Here is an 18,879-nt window from a genome sequence, read left to right on the forward strand (position 1 = left end):
GGGAAATAGAGAGTGGGCAACTCCCAACAATCTATAATATCCTTCAGATAGCTTACCTATTAATGATATCTGGCGTGCTGATAGTGAGGATCCTGCTCGTGTGCCTAATGAGAACTGGCTACTATTCGCGGTGCATTAGGTAACGAGACTGGCTCGTATATTCAGTTTAGCGGGAATTGACTTCCTGCAACATTCGTGTCATGTGCGTCAGCGCGTCACGTGCGCGATGACGTCTCGCGTGAACGTGCAAACGACATCACGCATCGCGACGAGAGCACGAATCATATTAGACCAAGTGGAATTGTGAGAAATTATGGTGGTAATGACAAAGGAAATCTCCCAAAGAGGCTGTTCACCATTTCAGCTAGTGTAAATAAAGTAAAGAGACCTATCAATAGAAGTAGGCTCTTGGAGATATTAAATGCACAACTAGCTCTGAGAATTATAAGGGACTGGGGATTTTAAGTTTGTGGAACCGTGCCATGGCTTTACCAGGGTACACTGTTTCTCCGACGCTGTAGTGTCCCTTATCCGTGAAAGTACTGAAGATTTGAAAAATAGTGGCTATGCGTTGGATGGTGAATGTGAAAGTGAGTGTATGAAATTTAGTGGAAAGAAAAACTATGTTAAGGTTGGCAGATCTGGGCCACCAAAGACTTCCTCTACTAATGAGGCCCAAGTGAAATCCCACTGTGAATGGCTTTGCTCTTTCCTACACTGCCTATTACTAATCTTAAATGAGCCTCACTAACTACAATATCCTGGAATACACGTGATCATTGTCATCTCTTGGGATCCTCAGGTTCTTTTTCCCTCTTCAACAAGGCTGAAATGATATCCTTGCAAGAGACCTGGCTTCTCCATACAGTGGACTTTGATAGTTATACTGCATATTATAATCTTGCAAAAAAAGAAGTTACGGGTAGACCATATGGTGGGTTAGTTACACTGGTATCCAATGATATTAATGGCAATGTCATCGAGCATAAACAGGGCACTTCTGTGTCTGGTGGAGGCCAGGAGAGATCTATAAGATGGAAAACCTTCTTCTCTGATCTAGAATTATATGTGGCTAATGGGTTTGGGAAGAGTTAGACACAATCTGCATCTATCTGGACTAATGGCCGGTACTCCTCTACTCTGGCTCATATAAATTTAAGTGATAAATTGTTTGCTAAACTAACTTTCAAATGCTGCCTAATGTTTTTAGTGATCATTCTATGTTGGTCTGTACCATGGCATGGGATAAAGAGAAAATGTTGCCATATTGATAAGACTGGTGAGGTAAATACTAATGATAAAGGTAATAGACTAGGTTGGTCAGACAGCAATCTTATTAAAGCTCGAGCATGGAGCCGAAGATTGCATGTCGATCATTTGGTCACATTGCCTGCTGAAGATATAATCTGTTGGATTTCGTCCTGTATGCATGAATTGATGCCTATTGGAGGGAAACTATTGCCTCACCGCCAAAAAAGGATACATTGAAGCCCTATGATAAGGTTATACACAGTATGAAGATTAAGATGCGTAGAGATCTCAGAATATGTGAACATAGTGGTCCCTGTCCTGATGATTTCTATACGGCTCAACTGCAGATTAAGAACAATTATAGAAACTCAGTCAGACGCTATAGGGCCTCAGATGAAAATAGTAATTGGCAACACATGATGCGGATACTGCTCGATGGCGATACAAACAATTCTGGGCAACCTTCAGACCAATCACCCACCCTAATCAACATGAACTCATAGTTCCTATTAATAGCTCTTCCTGGGTTAATTTTCTATCGGACAAGTTTAAAGGTGAGCTGATATATCTGAAAAAAACCAACATTAGTAATCTGACCATCAACTTGGATGATATAATTACTATCATTTAAAAGATTAAATCTTCCCGCGCTCCGGTTCCGGATGGGCTGTGTAATGTTGTTATTAAGGACAATCCAGAAATCTGGGCTGAGATTCTTCTGATAATCTTTGGCAAAGTAATTGAAACCGGTATTATCCCGAGTTCTTGGAAGACATCTAACATCATTGCAGTATTTAAAAGTGGGCCACGTAATCTCCCTGAGAACTATTGCCTTTTGGCTTTAACAGATTTTCCAAGCAAAATATTCTGTACGTTAGTAGTTAAAGAGATAAATGCATGGATTGATAGTGAGAATATTCCGGATAGGGCCCAAACCGGATTTCACAACGGCTGCTCCATCAATGACAATATCTTCATTATTAACACTTTTATTGAGCAAGCCAATAGTGATGATCAGCCCCCACTGTATATGTTATTCGTGGATTTTACGTCTCTGTTTGACATGGTGGATCGTGCTAAGCTATCGGCCAAATTAGAGCTATTTGATATGCCTAAACATCTCTTATACATTTGTATGATGCTGTATGAGAACCCTACGGCGAGGGTCAGATTAAATAACCAAGGACTTAGGTCTACCTGCATATCGGTCAGAAAGGGTGTGAGGCAGGACTGTGCCCTGGCCCCTACACTGTTTAGTTTGTTTATGGCCAATTTTGGAGGCATATTTATGAAAAAACATAATGCTTTTCCAAAAATTTTAACTATGAAGGTCGGATGGATTTGGTATGCAGATTACCTTATTATTTTTGATAACACCTATAGTGGCATCGGTCATAGCACCAAGGCTGTCTGTGCGTTTACTTACACCAATGGTTTGAAAATAAATCTGGGAAAAACCCAATTTATGGCAGTTGGCAGTAAATGTTGGAAAAAAATCTGTAACCTTATGCCCACTGGGGGATATAAAAAAGGTTACCTGGTACAAATACCTGCAACATGAAATTTGTTCTGGCATGACAAGAGTGAATGAAAGGGTGCAACAGAATAAAAGAGCAAAGATACTGTCTACTATAACTGCGGTAATGGCGTTTTCCAAACGAACTGCAGGTTATAGTCTTTTGGGCATCCTCAACATTTACAAACAGAAACATTCCGCTGACTTTCTCTATGCTCTTGAAACAACATATTCAGACTGGTCTGTGTGGGCTGACATGATGGAAGGTATAATTTGGAGAAGAATATTGGGGCTCTTCAATTATACACCTATTCAGGCAGTCCGCCTATAGTTGGGCTTGATTTCCTTATCCGCTCATATTGAATTTAATAGGGCGATGCTATGTATAAAAATTTAATTTGCTCGCCCTGATTCCCTCCCGTTTATTCTTCAAGTCTTTTTGGAGGGTGGGAAAACTGGGGTCCTGAATACATTTAAGGACAGAACCCTTCAATTTTTTGAGAAAATAGGTTGGACTCCATGTTGGGAGTATGGTGAAGGCGTTATGCTTAAATCCCTCAAAATGTGCTTAGAAAAATGTGATTAGGTAATGAGCCATGAGAAGGTGGCAAGTATGAGATCATGGGCCTCCTTCTCACTGATGCCGTTTGAATACAAACGGCTCCAAATGTATCTGAGGCTCTTGCCCTCACCTGTCACACAGAGAATATTCCTGAACATACAATTCAATTGATTGGATATTCTTGAGATTAATGGGTCGTGGGCTGGGATTCTTGTTGAGAAGAGGACCTGTAGGCTATGTCTCGACAGGAATTCCATCGAATCAGCTAGACATGTCTTGACTAGTTGCTCAATGATGAGATCTGTGTATGAAATGTATTTTGCCAAATGTGTGGTTAACCTTGACAACATCAACAGTGAACGTTTTTGGCTGAGGTGCCTTGCTGGCTATAACTTACCATTGCCATTACTCAGGTCTGGAAGAATGTGAACAAACACTTGTGGAAATTTGAAGAGGATGACACATTTTTAGCAGATCTTGAATCATCTGTTGGATGCTATGATGCTTGATGCTGTTTCTTGCCCTGATTTTCTGTCTCTTGTATGATGGTCTATTAGTATTACTATTATTAATTAGATGTTTGGATAAATAATGAATTTTCCCATTGTTTCATTAAATGGGGATTTTATGTGATATGTTGGAGAATTTAAGAATTTAAGTAATGTAGTTTTTTTGTGTTATACTGTATGTTTTTTATCTGTGACTTTAGGGTGAACATGTATCTAGTGTATTTATAATGAATGTGTATTTTATCGTTGCTCATGATTAGTTGTACAGTATATATATATATATATATATATAGAGATGAGTGTAAAAGTTTTATAACTAAATACACACAAAAAACAAACAAATAAATAAAAAAATAAAAAAATTACACTTGTGGAACGCGACTGCGTGAATATGTTCGAGTCTATATGTATATCAATAAATTAGTTATTTCCTGGAGTTTGCTGTGGTGCACTCAAAGGCCAGAGTTGGCATTCGATAAAGATATGCTGCAAAGACCATTCTCACAGGGTGAAGGCAGATGAATGCCCCCTCGGTGTCAGCGGTCTGTCTACTGCTCATGTACACCACAAAGCAAGGCGATTCTCCACGTGAGCATTTAAAAAAAAAAAATACAAAGTCACTTACCATTCTCAGGGATTCACCAGACAGATCACTTCCAACTCCTATAATGGTACCTAAATACAGAGGTCAGGGGAGTGGGGGCTACAAAAGCATTTGTAAGGCTTTGAGGACAGGGCATCATAACTTAAAGAGCTTTTAAAGTGTTCAAACAATGGGCGATAACCAAACGTGGGGCTATAAGGTTATGGTAGACAACAAAATGAAGGATGTCATTGAAATGAGGAACGTGACATACAAAATGGTATGCCAAATCTGTCTACATTCGAGTCTGAAAGCGACAACAATGGGAATCTGTAAAAAATTCAGATGTTTGCATATGGAGTTCAACTTGAGTTGCTGGTGATGAAACAGATGTGATTGGGACTTTCTGGATATGGGAATAAACATTTTCAGAAGCCAACAACGAATCTGAGAAGTTTAGCAGCAGGGATAAAGGAGCTTAAGCTGTCACTGGCAAGTAGTATGGATAACCAGTCATGGGAAGAGGTAAAATAAAAAGAAATTCAGGTTTAGAAGTGGGGGACGCACATTTTGCAATAGCATCAAGGAGTACTTAAGGCGGGTGATACACCGAAACAGTTCTACAATGGTTTGTTAGACACCTTTTTAGTTGTGTTCAAATATTTGTGCACTTTTTGTCAACGTTTTAACCAATTTTTCTAGTCAGGTATATTTCATTACCAACAGTAGTGCTTTGGTATAAACTACACATGCAGCACTAGACAGGGTTCTATCACTTTGCAGAAATCGAAAGGAACCCATACCGTCTAGAGACACATGACAACATGAGTACCGACCTCCCCACTTAAAACATTGTTCCACATTTCCCTCTTCTGAAGCAGTAACCATTGTGACTATGAAAGATAGACACCGACAATATACCGTGGGTAGGACACCAAATGTATGTCTAGGTTTAGTAGCACACCAAATGCATGTCTAGGCTTAGTTTATTTGGCAGCCACACCTTTTCCCTGCAACTTTGTACAAAAGGGGTGGGGTGAACTAGTGGATACAGCCTGGAGAGGGGTTTGCTTGTGAATGCACGGCAGTGTGGTGGAAAGGGCAGAACGTGGTAAAGAGGGCATAGAGTAAAATGTGTTTGCAGGCTGGTGGACATAGCGGAGCCCGGAGTGGGTTAAGCCCACTGAAGAGCGTGTATCCCGGAGGAGTGTGCCATGGCATTGTGATCAAGATATTGGTTGGTGAAAGAGGGCCTTACTGGTGTGCAGCCTTGTGGGGCTGGTGCGGTTTTGTAAATGTGGTCTCTTTTCACACGATTAAAGTGTCTTGTGTCACTGTTATCCTGGATCGGCTGTGATCGAGTGAGTGGTGTGCAGCCTGGAAAAGGGAATTTTGTGAACAGCGTCCGACTTGGTGAATGGGATTTGATATATGTACCAGATGTGGTCTGCAATTGATGTGGTCGAATGAATGGGGTTAAGTCTAGTCAAGGAGTGGGGCCTGGTGAACAGTGCATGATCTAATAAACAGAAGGGTAAAGCTGTGCAACACATGCAGAGTTGTGGACAGGGTGGGTCTTGAGGATCTTTGCAACGAGGCGACATGGTTTACAATTAGGATGTGTTTAGAGGTAAGTTGGGGCACAGTGAACACCCATCATCCGAACTCGGAAAAAACAAGCGGCAAAATCTTCACAGTAATCCAGCTGTAGTATAGGAAGCTGCTGGCATCACTACCTGCACATCAATGAAACGAGGATCAGCTTGCAGGATAAAAACATACACACCAGCCAGTATCACTAAGGAACACTTTAAACAGAACCAATGGTATATTCGCACAGCTGCTCAGTTCCGGTTGTAGATTTAATGCACCTTATTCAAACGTATAAATAAGCTTCCCTGAGGGCTGAATTAATAGTTAAGAATTATATTATATGCAAATATGAAGTACAGAAGATACAAAAGCCTGAATGGAAAAACATCTTCATCAAATTTCACTTCAAGACACTGCTGTTTATACGTTGACGAACAAAATGTGTCCCCAAGTGAAATAGAAGCTGCAGCATCTAGCTTAGAAAGCTATAGTGCCAACCAGTTAACCTTTGCCGTAAGCAACTCTGCAGTCAATACATTCCTTCTTTGATCCCGATTTGCAGGCATGATTTCATTTACATTCACCAAGAAACATGTGAATACTGAGTAACGGGCTACGAGTAACAGGTGACATAGCAGTGCACAGAGACTTCCAGACATTGGCCAATGGGCAAGGTAGCGTTCAGACTATGCAAGGACATAACATGCTCTGTTGACAAGAAAAAACAGTTACTGAAATAGTATAAAGCTCGATAAAAATAAACAGAAACCAACATTTGAGAAATTGTTCCCCTTTGTTACAAGTATGGATGACAGAGAGGGTTACATGATTATGAAGCCACTCCGCAGATGCTTGAATTAAAACCTTGGAAGAATGGCAAAATCATATTCGACAGACAGAAGCATTCTACAGGCCATGTGGCAACACACATGCCACCGAAAACACCAGACATTGCAGTTTGGCCTTCAGCACACCACCTTTGGGCGTGTCCTGTTTAGAACACTTTAGTTAAGAGACTTCAGTGGCTAGTTCTGCATAGAAACCTAGATGAACACCTCTACCTAGTGTCCTCTCCTTAACAGGGGAGGAAGCAGTTCAAACGCCTGAGTCACTCTTGGAGACACTCTTCACACTGGGTTCATCCTGAGCCTTCTTCATCTCAAGCCCCTTTACCCAGGTGTAGAAGAAGGAGCCCCCAAGTACCATCATGTTACTAGTCCACCAAAGGAAGCTCTTGGTCTCCTCATAATGGAAAACAGCCAGCACAGTCTGTGCACAGGCCTTGGCTGTCCCAGAGATGTTGTGAGTCAAGGGGCTGGTGACTTTAATCTGGAGTCCCGTCACATAGCCAATGGCAAACCCCATGAAGCCACTCAGCGTCATCATGCCCCAGAAGTACACATCGGCTAGCTTGTCAAAGTGGTACAATGTACTGGGCTCTCCAAACAGTAGCAGCAGAGGCAGAAAGAGGAAGCAGGCATTCAGGTTGTTGTAGTAGGTCAAACGCCACACGCTGTCATCCACCACCGGCAGGACCTTCTTAGTGTAGATAGCATTGAGGGAGACGCATAAGCTCGCCAATACACCAAATCCGATGCCAAGCCAGGAAAGGGTGCCTTCTGCATCCTCTTGGTCTATGCCCAGCCAGAAACCACCTGCAGAGATGAAGAACAACAGGACATGGTTTTAATACCAGTCACGTTCACACCATTTCTCCTTCAATATTAGAAGTACCTCTCTCACTACATTGCTGACCCTAATGCTCAAAGAGCAACGGGAATGGATGATAAATCCATCTCCTTCTGTATCGAAATAAGTGAAAGAAATGACTCAAAATGAAAACATGTGAAGAGTTGTGGCTAATTACATTAAGCCTGGAACTGTGGCAAAAGGTTAAGAAAGTCATTAAAGAAACCATAAATGTTCAGTAAACTAGTGGTACATGTGGATTAGCCCTCTTGTCAGACATGTAATCATACCAATATGAGAAATCTGAAATCAGTCCACTGGCTTTCCTCAGCCGTTTCATCAAAAAGACACAGAAAAAGACTGAGGGAATCCAGGGCTACTTTCTTGCTAATAATCTTTTTGAGCAATAAAACTGCGTGAACAGCCAGTTAGTTACTACTACACATTTCCCTAGATGTGACCCAGCATGTGGAGCTGCGGTCTAATTTACCAAACGAAATCTCGAACCCACAAAATACGCCCACCTGGCCAGATAAACAGGCAGTAAAGTGATGTATCAGCTAAACTGTCCCTTACAGGGGGCTCACCAGCTAGAACATCCAGAAGACAGAGTAATGTGGCAACATTATCAGATTATGTTGTCTGTGAAATCTTGAAGTGATTGGACTATTTTGCAGCTGGTAAAAGATACTGGGCCTCATTACGACCCTGGCAGAAGACCATGGTGCTATTAGCACCATGGTCCATGCCGGTAAGTTACCGACTCCGCCATGGAGAAAGGGGGGAATTACCACCCCATTACAAGGTTGGCGGGCGGTAATTCCTCTTTGGCCCTTCCCCATTCCCATTTTTGCCCCATAGGGCTCAATGGGAATGGGGAAGGTGCTAAGTACGGTGCCGCAAATTGCGGCACCGTAATTAGCACCAAGGTCCCTTTGCGGGTCCCTACTTTAACGGCTGGTCTACACCAGTCGTTAAGGTCGGGTCCCGCAAAGGGATTTCGTAATTAGGCGCTAATAGGTTAACAGCGCCGCAGCCTTTTACGGCGCTGTTAACCCATTAGCGCCTGGATCTTAATGAGGCCCACTGTGATCAAGAATCATTATTAAATCACCATGAGTTTCTTAGCTCAAAAAAAACTGCAGATCAACTATGAAAATATTCATTAGTTCCCCTTTTTGCGCCATTGTATAATCTAAATTATAGGTCTAAACAAGCAAGATCCACAACAGTATAATCAAGGTATTGCAAACTCTAGCAATGCAGTGATTTCAAACCTTGGCTAATGTTGACTAACAACTTTGAAAATGTGCTAGAAAGGAGTAGAAGATCAGTTGCTGTTGTGGGTGGGCGACACCCGTTTGATGTTTGAAGGTGCAAATAAATGGAGAGCCAGAGCTAAATGAAGAAGTTCCCATACAAGGAGTATATGTAACCCTTTTTTTTTCATGGAAAATGGCAACGCCTGCTTCCATGCACAGGCACCAGGTTATGTCTTAGCCCTTCGAAGTTCGTTTAATAACCCAGTCCAGCTCTGGCTTCCCACCAAAGGCAGGATTATAAAGTGCCTCCATCATCAAACCTTTTGGGCGGACAGGGAGCCTCAATTTAGGAACATGAGTGTAGTCAACTGCACGCATCTATATATTTGTGCATGTTTACAATGCGTCTTTAATAAACATGGGCTCTGCTACATTAATGACCACATGAGAACCACTTTAGAAGGCGTAATTCTCAAATGGGTATTCTCTTATCGGTCATTACATGAAATCACTATGGACAATCTGTAGTTTAATTCCGATAGAACTGAAGTATATATACTTATAGTCAATGAAGCACTTCACTTGTGTATAAGCCCTTTATACATGAACAATTACAATATACCAGGGTAGACATTTCAAGTTGCACGCTACTAGTCAGTCATAAAAAGTAACTTGCCCATCAGTTACACACATAAACACAGCACACCATTAATTGTTTGTTTTATTATTTATAATGCACGAGCATACCCGAAGGTATCAGGGCGCAGCCGTTACAAGAATTTGCGAAGCTTGGTTACAGTGTGTACAAAGTGACAATAGGGTACAATGATATTATATACATTTCAACAAAGTAGTACAGAGATGTTATATACATATAGACAAATGGTGTGTTATTGGGGCTTATACTGCTCATGGCTGTCATTTTTGTAGTCTCCTGGCATCCTAGAGGATCTGAAAAGGAAGAAGGGCTGGGAAGGATGTGTTAGTGGGATTGAGAGAGAAAAGCGCAAAAGAGCTTTGATGTGCTGTTGGTAGCTCCAATTCCGAAAAAACGGCCACCGAGTGCTGGTTTATTTTTAGTTGGTAGTCGTTATGCAGTGCTTGGTGTGCAACTGAGTGTGTGGAGATTTGTTGTGGCTGGATTCGTTTCTTGTTCAGTGTTGTGTGCAAATTGTTGTAGTTTGTGGTATTTTTATGTTTTGCTGCGGTAAAGGTATGGCGTATTTTGTTCTGTGTTTTAGGGAGAGTTGTTAGTGGATTTGTGGACAGTTGCATCATGCCCAGCTAAATTCAATACATTGGCTACCCTCAAAATATCATCTAAATTCAATACATCTACATTTATTACAAAAGGCTAGGATGCGCCTAAGTCCCACTTGCTGATTTGTAATGGTGGGTGCACATTTTGAGCCCTGCTTAAGTATATTTTCTCTAGTGGCACATTGCATACGATCTCGAGCGAGGGTCTGTATTTTACCCCTCCACATGCATATGAGGGCCAAGTTTGTGATTTCCAACCTGGATAACACTTACTTTGGGTTGGGAAAACACTTTCATCTTGGAGAAAAGAAAAGTCGTTTAATGGATCTTTGTAGGAGATTCACATGGCTTGCTGCATTCGGACCCATTAAGGACCTGCGTTTACTGGCCTTGCTGCACTGTGATCACGGTGGAGAGGGTGGACCAGTTGTCCTAGAGAAGGGAGCTCATTACAGTCTCTATGTTATTTGATGCATGACTACTGTCTAATAGCACCACGATGGCAGGAACCTGAGCAGTTACACCCGATCACAGCAATACTGCCATGTCGGTTCTAAAGTTTGAGAATAACGCCAGAAGTGAACTCCAAGACAGTTGTTGCCAGCAGACTTCCTGAAAATACGTTTTCAGAAAGCCCACATGATTTTCGTAGATTAAGTTATGATTCTCCCAGTGAGCTATGTGTTGCAAGGAAACAATCATTTTGAGTATCTTACCAAGGAACTAAATGTTTTTTTCTTGAGTAGGGGGGAATCAAGAACATTTGTACGAAGAGGTCACTATACCACTGGTGAGATATGCATAGCTGAGTTAGATAGCCCAGAGAAAGTGGTCATGGAGTCTTCAGATGGGAGCGGGGCAAGGGAGGCGTGGACTGGTGAAAGAGTTTCCTACTTAGGCAGTATATCTCCTCCAAGGAGGTAAATGAGAAATTGGTGAAGTTACAAGACGTGGGACTTGCTGGGAATAGGAGGAAGGGGTGTACGATTCTGAGGCAAAATATGAATCTGAATGGTCTTGGAAGAGCAGCAGAAAGGTCGATACCCAGTTATACGGATGGGACAGTTTGGAATGGCTTTGAGGGGAATTTAAACTCTTTCTAAATTCTGATCACTTCAGGTGTTTAGTTGAGGGCATCTAAGAATGCCCTCTTTTCCTAAATGATTATTTGGGTACGGTTGATGTGTTTGTCAGAGAGATAGTCTAAACTATTTTCACTTTACAAGTGCCACATAAAACCACTTGCTGGCTTGTTTAATCAATGGTTTTAAATCTTTCAATTTAGTTAGGAACCAGAAACACCAAATCAGTGTCAACAGTGAAAATGTGTTGCATATTGATCACTGCACATAAACCAATTCTTTTTATGCAAAAGTCGTTTTGCCAATGTTAAGACTCATGTCCAATTGGGCAACCATTGCAATGCCCTTGTTTTTTGTTTCCTCTCTGATCAATGTTTATAACATGTATCTTCTATTAAATTTTGTTTTAGATGTTTAATCCAGAGTGTGATTCTGTATCACTAGTTCAAATAACTCACTAGTTCCTTTTGAATAGGTCCTCCCACCTTCTCCACGCCTAAAAGAGAGGTAGCCTGGTTTCTCCTTTTCTCTTGCTTCTCAGTGTACGTTGCCTTTCAGTACCAGGCCCCCCTTTAACAAAAAAGAAGGCTTTTCGCCCTTTTTCTTTCTCTAGCACTTACTCAGTGCAATGCTGCCCTGATTGCACGCCCCCATACCTCGCCCTAGCACTTTCCCTCTTCTCCCTTCCCCCTGCACTTTGCGTTGTCGCACTTGCCCGATCTGAATGACACAAGGCCTAGCAAGATTGTTTTCCTGGTCTTGTTGCGCCTAGAAACACTTGTGTGCAGGCGCGTTATAAATGACTTATCATATCATATATCATATCCCCATGATTACAAAACATAATGCATCACCTAAGATCACATTTATTATTATTTACACAAGAAAGGCAGTTAAATACTTATTTCAATAACCAACACACATTGGAATTCTTAATACGTTTTAAAGGGGATTACTTCAATGGTAGTTGCTCGTGCTTACAATTGTTACAAAGTTTGACACCAAGGACAGTTCTACTGTATTATCTGTACTACTGCGCACTCGTGTTACTTCACAGATATACAGTAATTGTATTTAGTTAGCAAAACCACATACAATAAAGTCTTTAGGAAGGAAAAAGTTTGGTTATACACACAGCAGCAGAGCCTAATGTTCTAGAGACACTTTTCCTAGCTTCCAATGCCTTTAACATCCAATCCCTAACTATACAAAAAAGTCAGTATAGTAGTGGAGGCAAAGGCTTACGAAGTAGCAGAATAACCAAGGTTCCACAGGATACTTTCAGTCTCTCCGATAAGATTACTTGAATATAACACAATTTAGGAGGCGCCTGCAAAAGGACTCCCTAAGGAGGCACAAGCTGGCTAGCTTGGTTCGGAGTTAGAGTGGACGCCCTGAACACCTCTTCACACATTCCAGTCACTCTGGAGCGATTTCTTGGTTTAAGGCAAGTTATACCTTTCACCCCACAGCACCTTAGGTTTTAAGAAATTAAACATAGCTGGATTCTCCTTTGTGGAGCAGCAACAGACCCGGTCTTCTGATTCCTCAGTCTGGTGACGAAAGGAAGGACTTTGAATGGGATGTCTCAGAAGGAGTCTCGACAGAGGATCCTTGGCACAGATTTCTTCGGTCTCCTTGGTCGGTCAGCGGTTTGGGTGCCTTTTTCTCAGCACCAACAAAGGACGGTATTCGCCCGGCCGATCTTCGCTTCTGAAGTCCTGCACGATGGTGAAGGGACTTAGATGAGTCAGATCGTGCCTCTGGCGGTCCAACTGGAGCTCACCAAAGTTCTGGACAGATTCGGCCTTGCAACGCCATTGCACTGCAAATGGGCTAGAGGTCTCCTGGTATTCGCGGTCTGCAGCTCTGGAAAGGCACAGCACCTCAGGAGATGGCTCAATTTGTAGTTCATCTCAGGGCTGGTTGGTCCAACCAGCCAAAGGGAAGGAGTCGTCCTCTTCGGAGCTCCTATGTTGATTAGAAAATGGGGTCAGGACAGCAGCGAATGCTTCATGGTTATTGGAAGGGTCTGCAGGTGTTTCTGGTCGTCTTCAGCTTCGGTTCTTCTGTTGCAGTGGTCGACTTGCATTTCACCTCAGGAACCTCACTTTTTATTTGTTTTTTCCACACACTCCTCAGCAAATTCTCTCAGCATTTTACAGAAAGGAGCAGGTGGCTGTTCAATCAGGACAGCCGGCCCCCAGCGGGAACTGGTTCCATTCAGGTACTCTGGTAGACAAAGGGCATGGGAGTGAATAACTCCTCCCCCACTTCCTGCCTGCCCAGACACACAGGAGCCTAGGCGGGGCCACCCAAGGGTTCCCGCCAAAGGCAAAACACACACACACAGAGCTTCCCCCTCCCAGAATGACAGAGCTAACAAAGAACAACCACGATAGAAATAGCGAAAAAAGAAAGGAGCCACAATGTTAGAACATTGGTGATCCTATTGGGCATAACCGAGACTGTGAATACAGTATGAGGTAGGAAAGAACACAATAATTGGTACAACACATCCACTGCCACTAGCCATAACTAGATGGTTGTTTATGTGACTACAAGAAAAAGTCACATGAGCAGAGACAAGGGAAATAATAGGTATTTCCTTAGCACTCCACATAAGGTGGTGTGTGAATCTCCCATATGGTGAGGTTCTAGGAAAGATACCAACTATCCCTCTATCCTTCAGAACGGTAGTTAGTAGGGACAAAGAAAGAATCTCAAAGCCAAACTGCACATACAGTGCTACAAAGGTTAAACACAGATGACTTTAAAGAGATATGGGGGAAAGCAGACTCCATAGTAAAAGTAAAATACAGAGAACAGACTTCCAAAAGTCAGAGCAAATAAGAATGAATGAGGGGGAAAAACGCTCCCCTCATTCAGGATAGAAAGTAAAAGGTCCAGAAGGCCAGCAAAAAGTCCCCGTGGGAGGGGGGTTTCACTAGAAGAGGGGATAAAGCATACAAATGATAAATCTCCCTAATATTGGCATTATCCTATTTTCTTCTCTGGGAATGGGGGCCAAACCAGGATTGTTGCTGGGCATTCAAGTTGGATGATATGCCACCCATTAAGAGCATTCTTTTGGTATTAACTTGATATTGGCGAGTAGTGCAGGGAAGAAGGGACTGCAACCAAGACAGCGATTTGCAGTAACTATAATAAGGTTACTGTGGTTACGAAGGAGTGAGAGACCTATTGTGGTTGTAAAGAAAAAAAACAATGGTGTTGTGCAGAAGTTGTTAACAATGATCTTACAATGCTTGTGTCCCATTCTACATATAGAGGTTTTGTAGTTATTAGAAATCAGGTCTCAGTCGGACGAAGGATTGGTATGTTGAACTTTATTGTAGATTAAGAGATATGTTGTGAGCATGCTTGATGGCAGATATGCAGCAGAGGATACCAAAGGTGATAGTGTTTGTATCCTGGAGGACAGGAGGCAGGTCTCAGTGAGTTGAAACGATATAGCAAAGTTTGGTAGGGTTGAAATAAGGCACGGTTAAACGCTACCAGAGAAGGATGAAAGCGACTGTGTAGGGCCAAGCTCGGAGTGAAGCAGATGTGGCTGGATAGGAATGTGAGTGGGCTGTGGCCAAGAGGTCAGATTGAATAGGCAATGGAGCTGCTTTTTTGGTATGGTTGGTAATAGTGAGGTGGTGGCCTCTGGATAGAAGCAGTGGCAATGGAATTTGCCATGGCAGCGCATGTGGACAGGTTGTCATCAGTCTCAAAGTAAGGAATCGTCAAGCCTGTGTCTGGCCTGCAATATTTCAAGCTTGGTAGCATGATGTCATGCTTTTTCTTCCCTCTCTGACCTTCTTCCCCATCCCACCCCATACCCCCAACACATTCCCGACACTAGCACCCCCGGCCCCTACTTCAGTCCACCCTCACCGTGCCTCAGGCCTGCCCTCCCATGCCCCATTGGGGGTTCAGACAAATGATCTGGTACCCAACACAGGAACCAGGCCCCTCGCCCAACATCTGTATCACTAGTGTAAGGTTTCCAGAGACTCTCTCCAACCTAGGATGAGTGCTTAGCTTCCAGGCCCTGCAACTGTGAATCGTTTTCTAATCAATGCTTGGTAGCACAAACTATGCTTTTGTTCCTTATCCATTGCGTGGCTCTTTGCCTGCACTAGCCTGCCCTTCACAGCCCTGAATGGCTGTTCAAGCAGTCACATTACACACTCCCTCTGAAAAAAACCGGGGCAGCCTTGACTAAGCAGCAAGCAGAGACAAAGGGTATCCCCGGCTTGCCTGATGCTCAAGCCCTGTGCATGCTACCTTTCTCACAAAACAGACTGATCAACCGGGTAAGGTGAATCACTAGTTTAATTTCCTCACCAATCCAATTGTGCCACAGTGCATCCATTGCATAACTACATTCAGGCCTCCAGATAAGGTACGTACCAGGCCTTTTTATACATCAAAATCTTTTAATACGACAGCATTATTATTTTCCTGTGTACATTTACACACAGGTTTGGAGCAGGGGCAGAGCAACGGTCAGGTTATTTGACAGAACCCAGAAGGCTTCTTTTGATGTCATTGCAAGCCATGGAAACAGAATGTATTTCTTTGAAGCCTTTCAAAACAAGAAACTACACACTGTGATAAAATGAATGATTTCTTTCCATTCAGCTTCTGCTCTGTTGCTACACATGGAGCAAACTGAAGCACTGTGCGTATTTAGTTTCCTAGCATTTTAGGATTGTAAAATTAATAAGATGGAAAACTAAGTTGCAATTGATATTTTGTAACAAATAATGCCTTCCAGTGAAAGCAAACCAGTATTGCACAGTTGCGCCCCTGAGAAGTGCCCGTCAGGAAGCCTGCAAGAAGCGTTGTGTTTTCTTGCAACACCCTGCGAGCCACCTTCTGCAAATCGTGGCATTCCGAGGTCCTTGTCCCGCAAATTTTGGTTGCTGGCTCCGCCCCCTTTTTGGGTCAGCTGAAGCAAAAAAGGCCACGGCACACGCCCCTGCAAAGTGCCTTGCCAAGTGCCTGTCAAGAAGCCTGCAAGAAGCTTTGTATTTTCTTGCAACACCCTGTGAACCACCTTTTGCAAATCGCAGCTTTCTGAGGTTCTTTCACGCGATTTTGGTGCATTTGCAAAGGATTTTGGACTCTGAACATTTGCTTTATACATTGAACTTAAGTCTGCTAATATTTGACATTGGTTTAGTCTCACGGAAGACTTTTTTTCGGTGTAACTTTTGTGGACTTTGGTTTGGATTAAGAATAGGACAGAAAATTGATTTAATATATGTTTTTTCCCTCTGTTCGGTAGGTTGTTGCTGGCTCTGCCCCATATTTGGGTCAGCTGAAGCATAAAAGGCCAGAGCACGCGCCCCTGCGCAGTGCCTTGCCAAGTGCCTGTCAAGAAGGTTGTCAAGAAGGCCGTCAAGAAGCTTCCGGGTATTCCTATAAGGACTTGTTTTTTTTCGCCCCCTGTCTAAAGGGCCTTTTGATAGCTTGCCTAAACCTAGCAAGGATTTGTTTTGGTGTAATGTCTACAAAAAATACGTAGAGCCGCACTGGGCCTAAAACAAGGCGGGAAACCCAATCTGGGTCACGTCTGTATGAGGATATTTTATCTGCCCCGCTTGTATTTACACTAGTGAGAGGAACCATGAGAATGGCCCAGGCTATGCCTTTGCCGCCCCCCCCCCCCCTTCGCCTCTTACTCGAACGGACACAGCAATTTTGGGAGCCGCGGAAAGTGAGTGGTATATACTTTTGATTGAATCGGGTGTGCCTGAAACCAGCCCGAGAGATTTGGGAGGAGTTGATTTATGTGTTTCACCCAGGGTAATTGGTGGGCGTGCAGGATTTGTACAGCCCCCCCACTCCAATTCCCCAGGATTTGGAGAAGATTGATAACTCCCTCCTTGCTCTGTCACAATACCCACTGAGTCAGGAGGGAGCATGTGAGATTTCATCTGCGCAGATCGAGTAGGGTGGATGGGGGCAGTTTTGATGTGGAAGAAACACTCCAGGAAAAGATCTTGGCGGAGTTTAAAAAAAAATAAACACATGGTACTGTTGGAAAAATATACTATGGAGAGGGAGGCAGAGAAGGGTGTGGACATCAATTTCCGTAAACAAAGTCAGGGGCTTAAAAGCCCAGTTAGGGGGAATCACAATTGGGGTGGGGGTGTGTCCATCAGATATTATTGGAAAATCCATACAAATCTCCATCCCACACACCGTAGGAAAAAACACAAGATGGGATGGCTGCTAAAACCCTCTTGACTCCTAAAGGTAACACAACCAGTTTGGAACGTCCCCCTCTAGCAAAACCAATGGAACCTCTGTCAAAAAAGAGAAATAACAAGCGTGTATTTGGCAGAGGTCAAAATAAGTCTGCCAGGAGTACCTGGCGCAAACTGATTTGGCAAGCTCAAAAAAATACCTGTACTTAGACATATCAGGGGAGGAGGATGTTCTTTGTAGTCGAGCAGGTGGCACATTGGCCACTGATACCCTTTCAGAAACATTAAAGAACAAAAGTAAGAATAAAACCGAAAAGGGAACAACAAAAGGACGTACCTTTGTGAAAAATGGTGGCCAAATTAAGGGGAACATAATTAAATACTTTCCTAAAAAAACAGGTGATGACCTAGCAGGTAAGGCTGCTGACCTTCTGTGGTGCCTGGTGTCATCCAGGAAACGAATGGTTGAAGGTCCAGAGAATATAACAGTTGGTACACATTCAAAAGGTACGGTTCCCAGCAAAATGAACGGCATCACTGTAGTAACGCCTATGAAATTTGTTGATCTTACCGATATGTCTCTAAAAGGAAAAGGACGGCATTTCACTCCTCTTCATGATCAGCTCCCAGAAGCAGGTATGTTGACTATTGATACAGGGACAGGTACTGGACACAGTGTTTTACCTACCATGACTGCCATTCTTGAAAGTAGGCGGGGATCTGCTAATTTGAAATTGATTGAGCCAGCTAAGGGTGTGTGCTACAACACACTGAACAGAATTTTGCCAAAACCAAGCTGTATTTGCGCAGAAACAGCAAAATGATTGTGCTGGCTCCTGTGAGCACCATGGCCTTAAAACTGCATTTTGCAGCAACAAAAAGATGGCTGCACCATCTTGCCAAGCATACATTGGGTAGGATGGAACAATGGGAAACACTGAAGGAGTGTACCAATGTGTTCTGACACATAGAAATGGAATAAAGTGAAAGGCAGCACTGCTTTGCTGAGAGCCCAACATCCCCATTAAAAAGGAAATCTTTTTCACCTTTAAAAATAAATGCTGCTCTGACGTTATTTCCATCTGTCCTTCCTTAAACCACAGTGATTAAAAAGGCCCTGCCATGCCCAGGATATCTCGAATGACAGGCCCCGTCAAAGCAACTCTAAGAAAAATCAACAAGGGACTCCACTTTTACCCGCACGGGAAAACGTGTTCATTTTCTTTACAATCTATCAAAGCTCAGCAGTTCAAAGAAACTCCCGCTATCTGAGCCATGTCAATTTCAAGGCATCTCTGCTTCAAACGAAACTCCTGCATACAAGGAAATAACTATAGCTGCAAGA

At 42.9% G+C, this 18,879-nt stretch overlaps 1 protein-coding gene across 2 annotated transcripts in view; it reads right to left on the reverse strand.

Moving 5' to 3' along the window:
* Positions 1-6,265: 6,265 nt before the first annotated feature.
* The window catches only part of SLC35C1 (solute carrier family 35 member C1), a 151,405-nt gene continuing 138,791 nt past the window's right edge, over positions 6,266-18,879 (reverse strand). For both annotated transcript variants that reach the window (XM_069623258.1, XM_069623257.1), the window contains exon 3: positions 6,266-7,669. In XM_069623258.1, coding sequence (XP_069479359.1) covers positions 7,110-7,669 — 560 coding nt within the window. In that variant the 3' untranslated portion in view covers positions 6,266-7,109. The remainder of the gene's footprint in view (positions 7,670-18,879) is intronic.

Source organism: Ambystoma mexicanum, chromosome 11 (genome assembly GCF_040938575.1).
Source record: "Ambystoma mexicanum isolate Mex_15411 chromosome 11, UKY_AmexF1_1, whole genome shotgun sequence".
Classification (NCBI taxonomy): Eukaryota; Metazoa; Chordata; class Amphibia; order Caudata; family Ambystomatidae; genus Ambystoma; species Ambystoma mexicanum.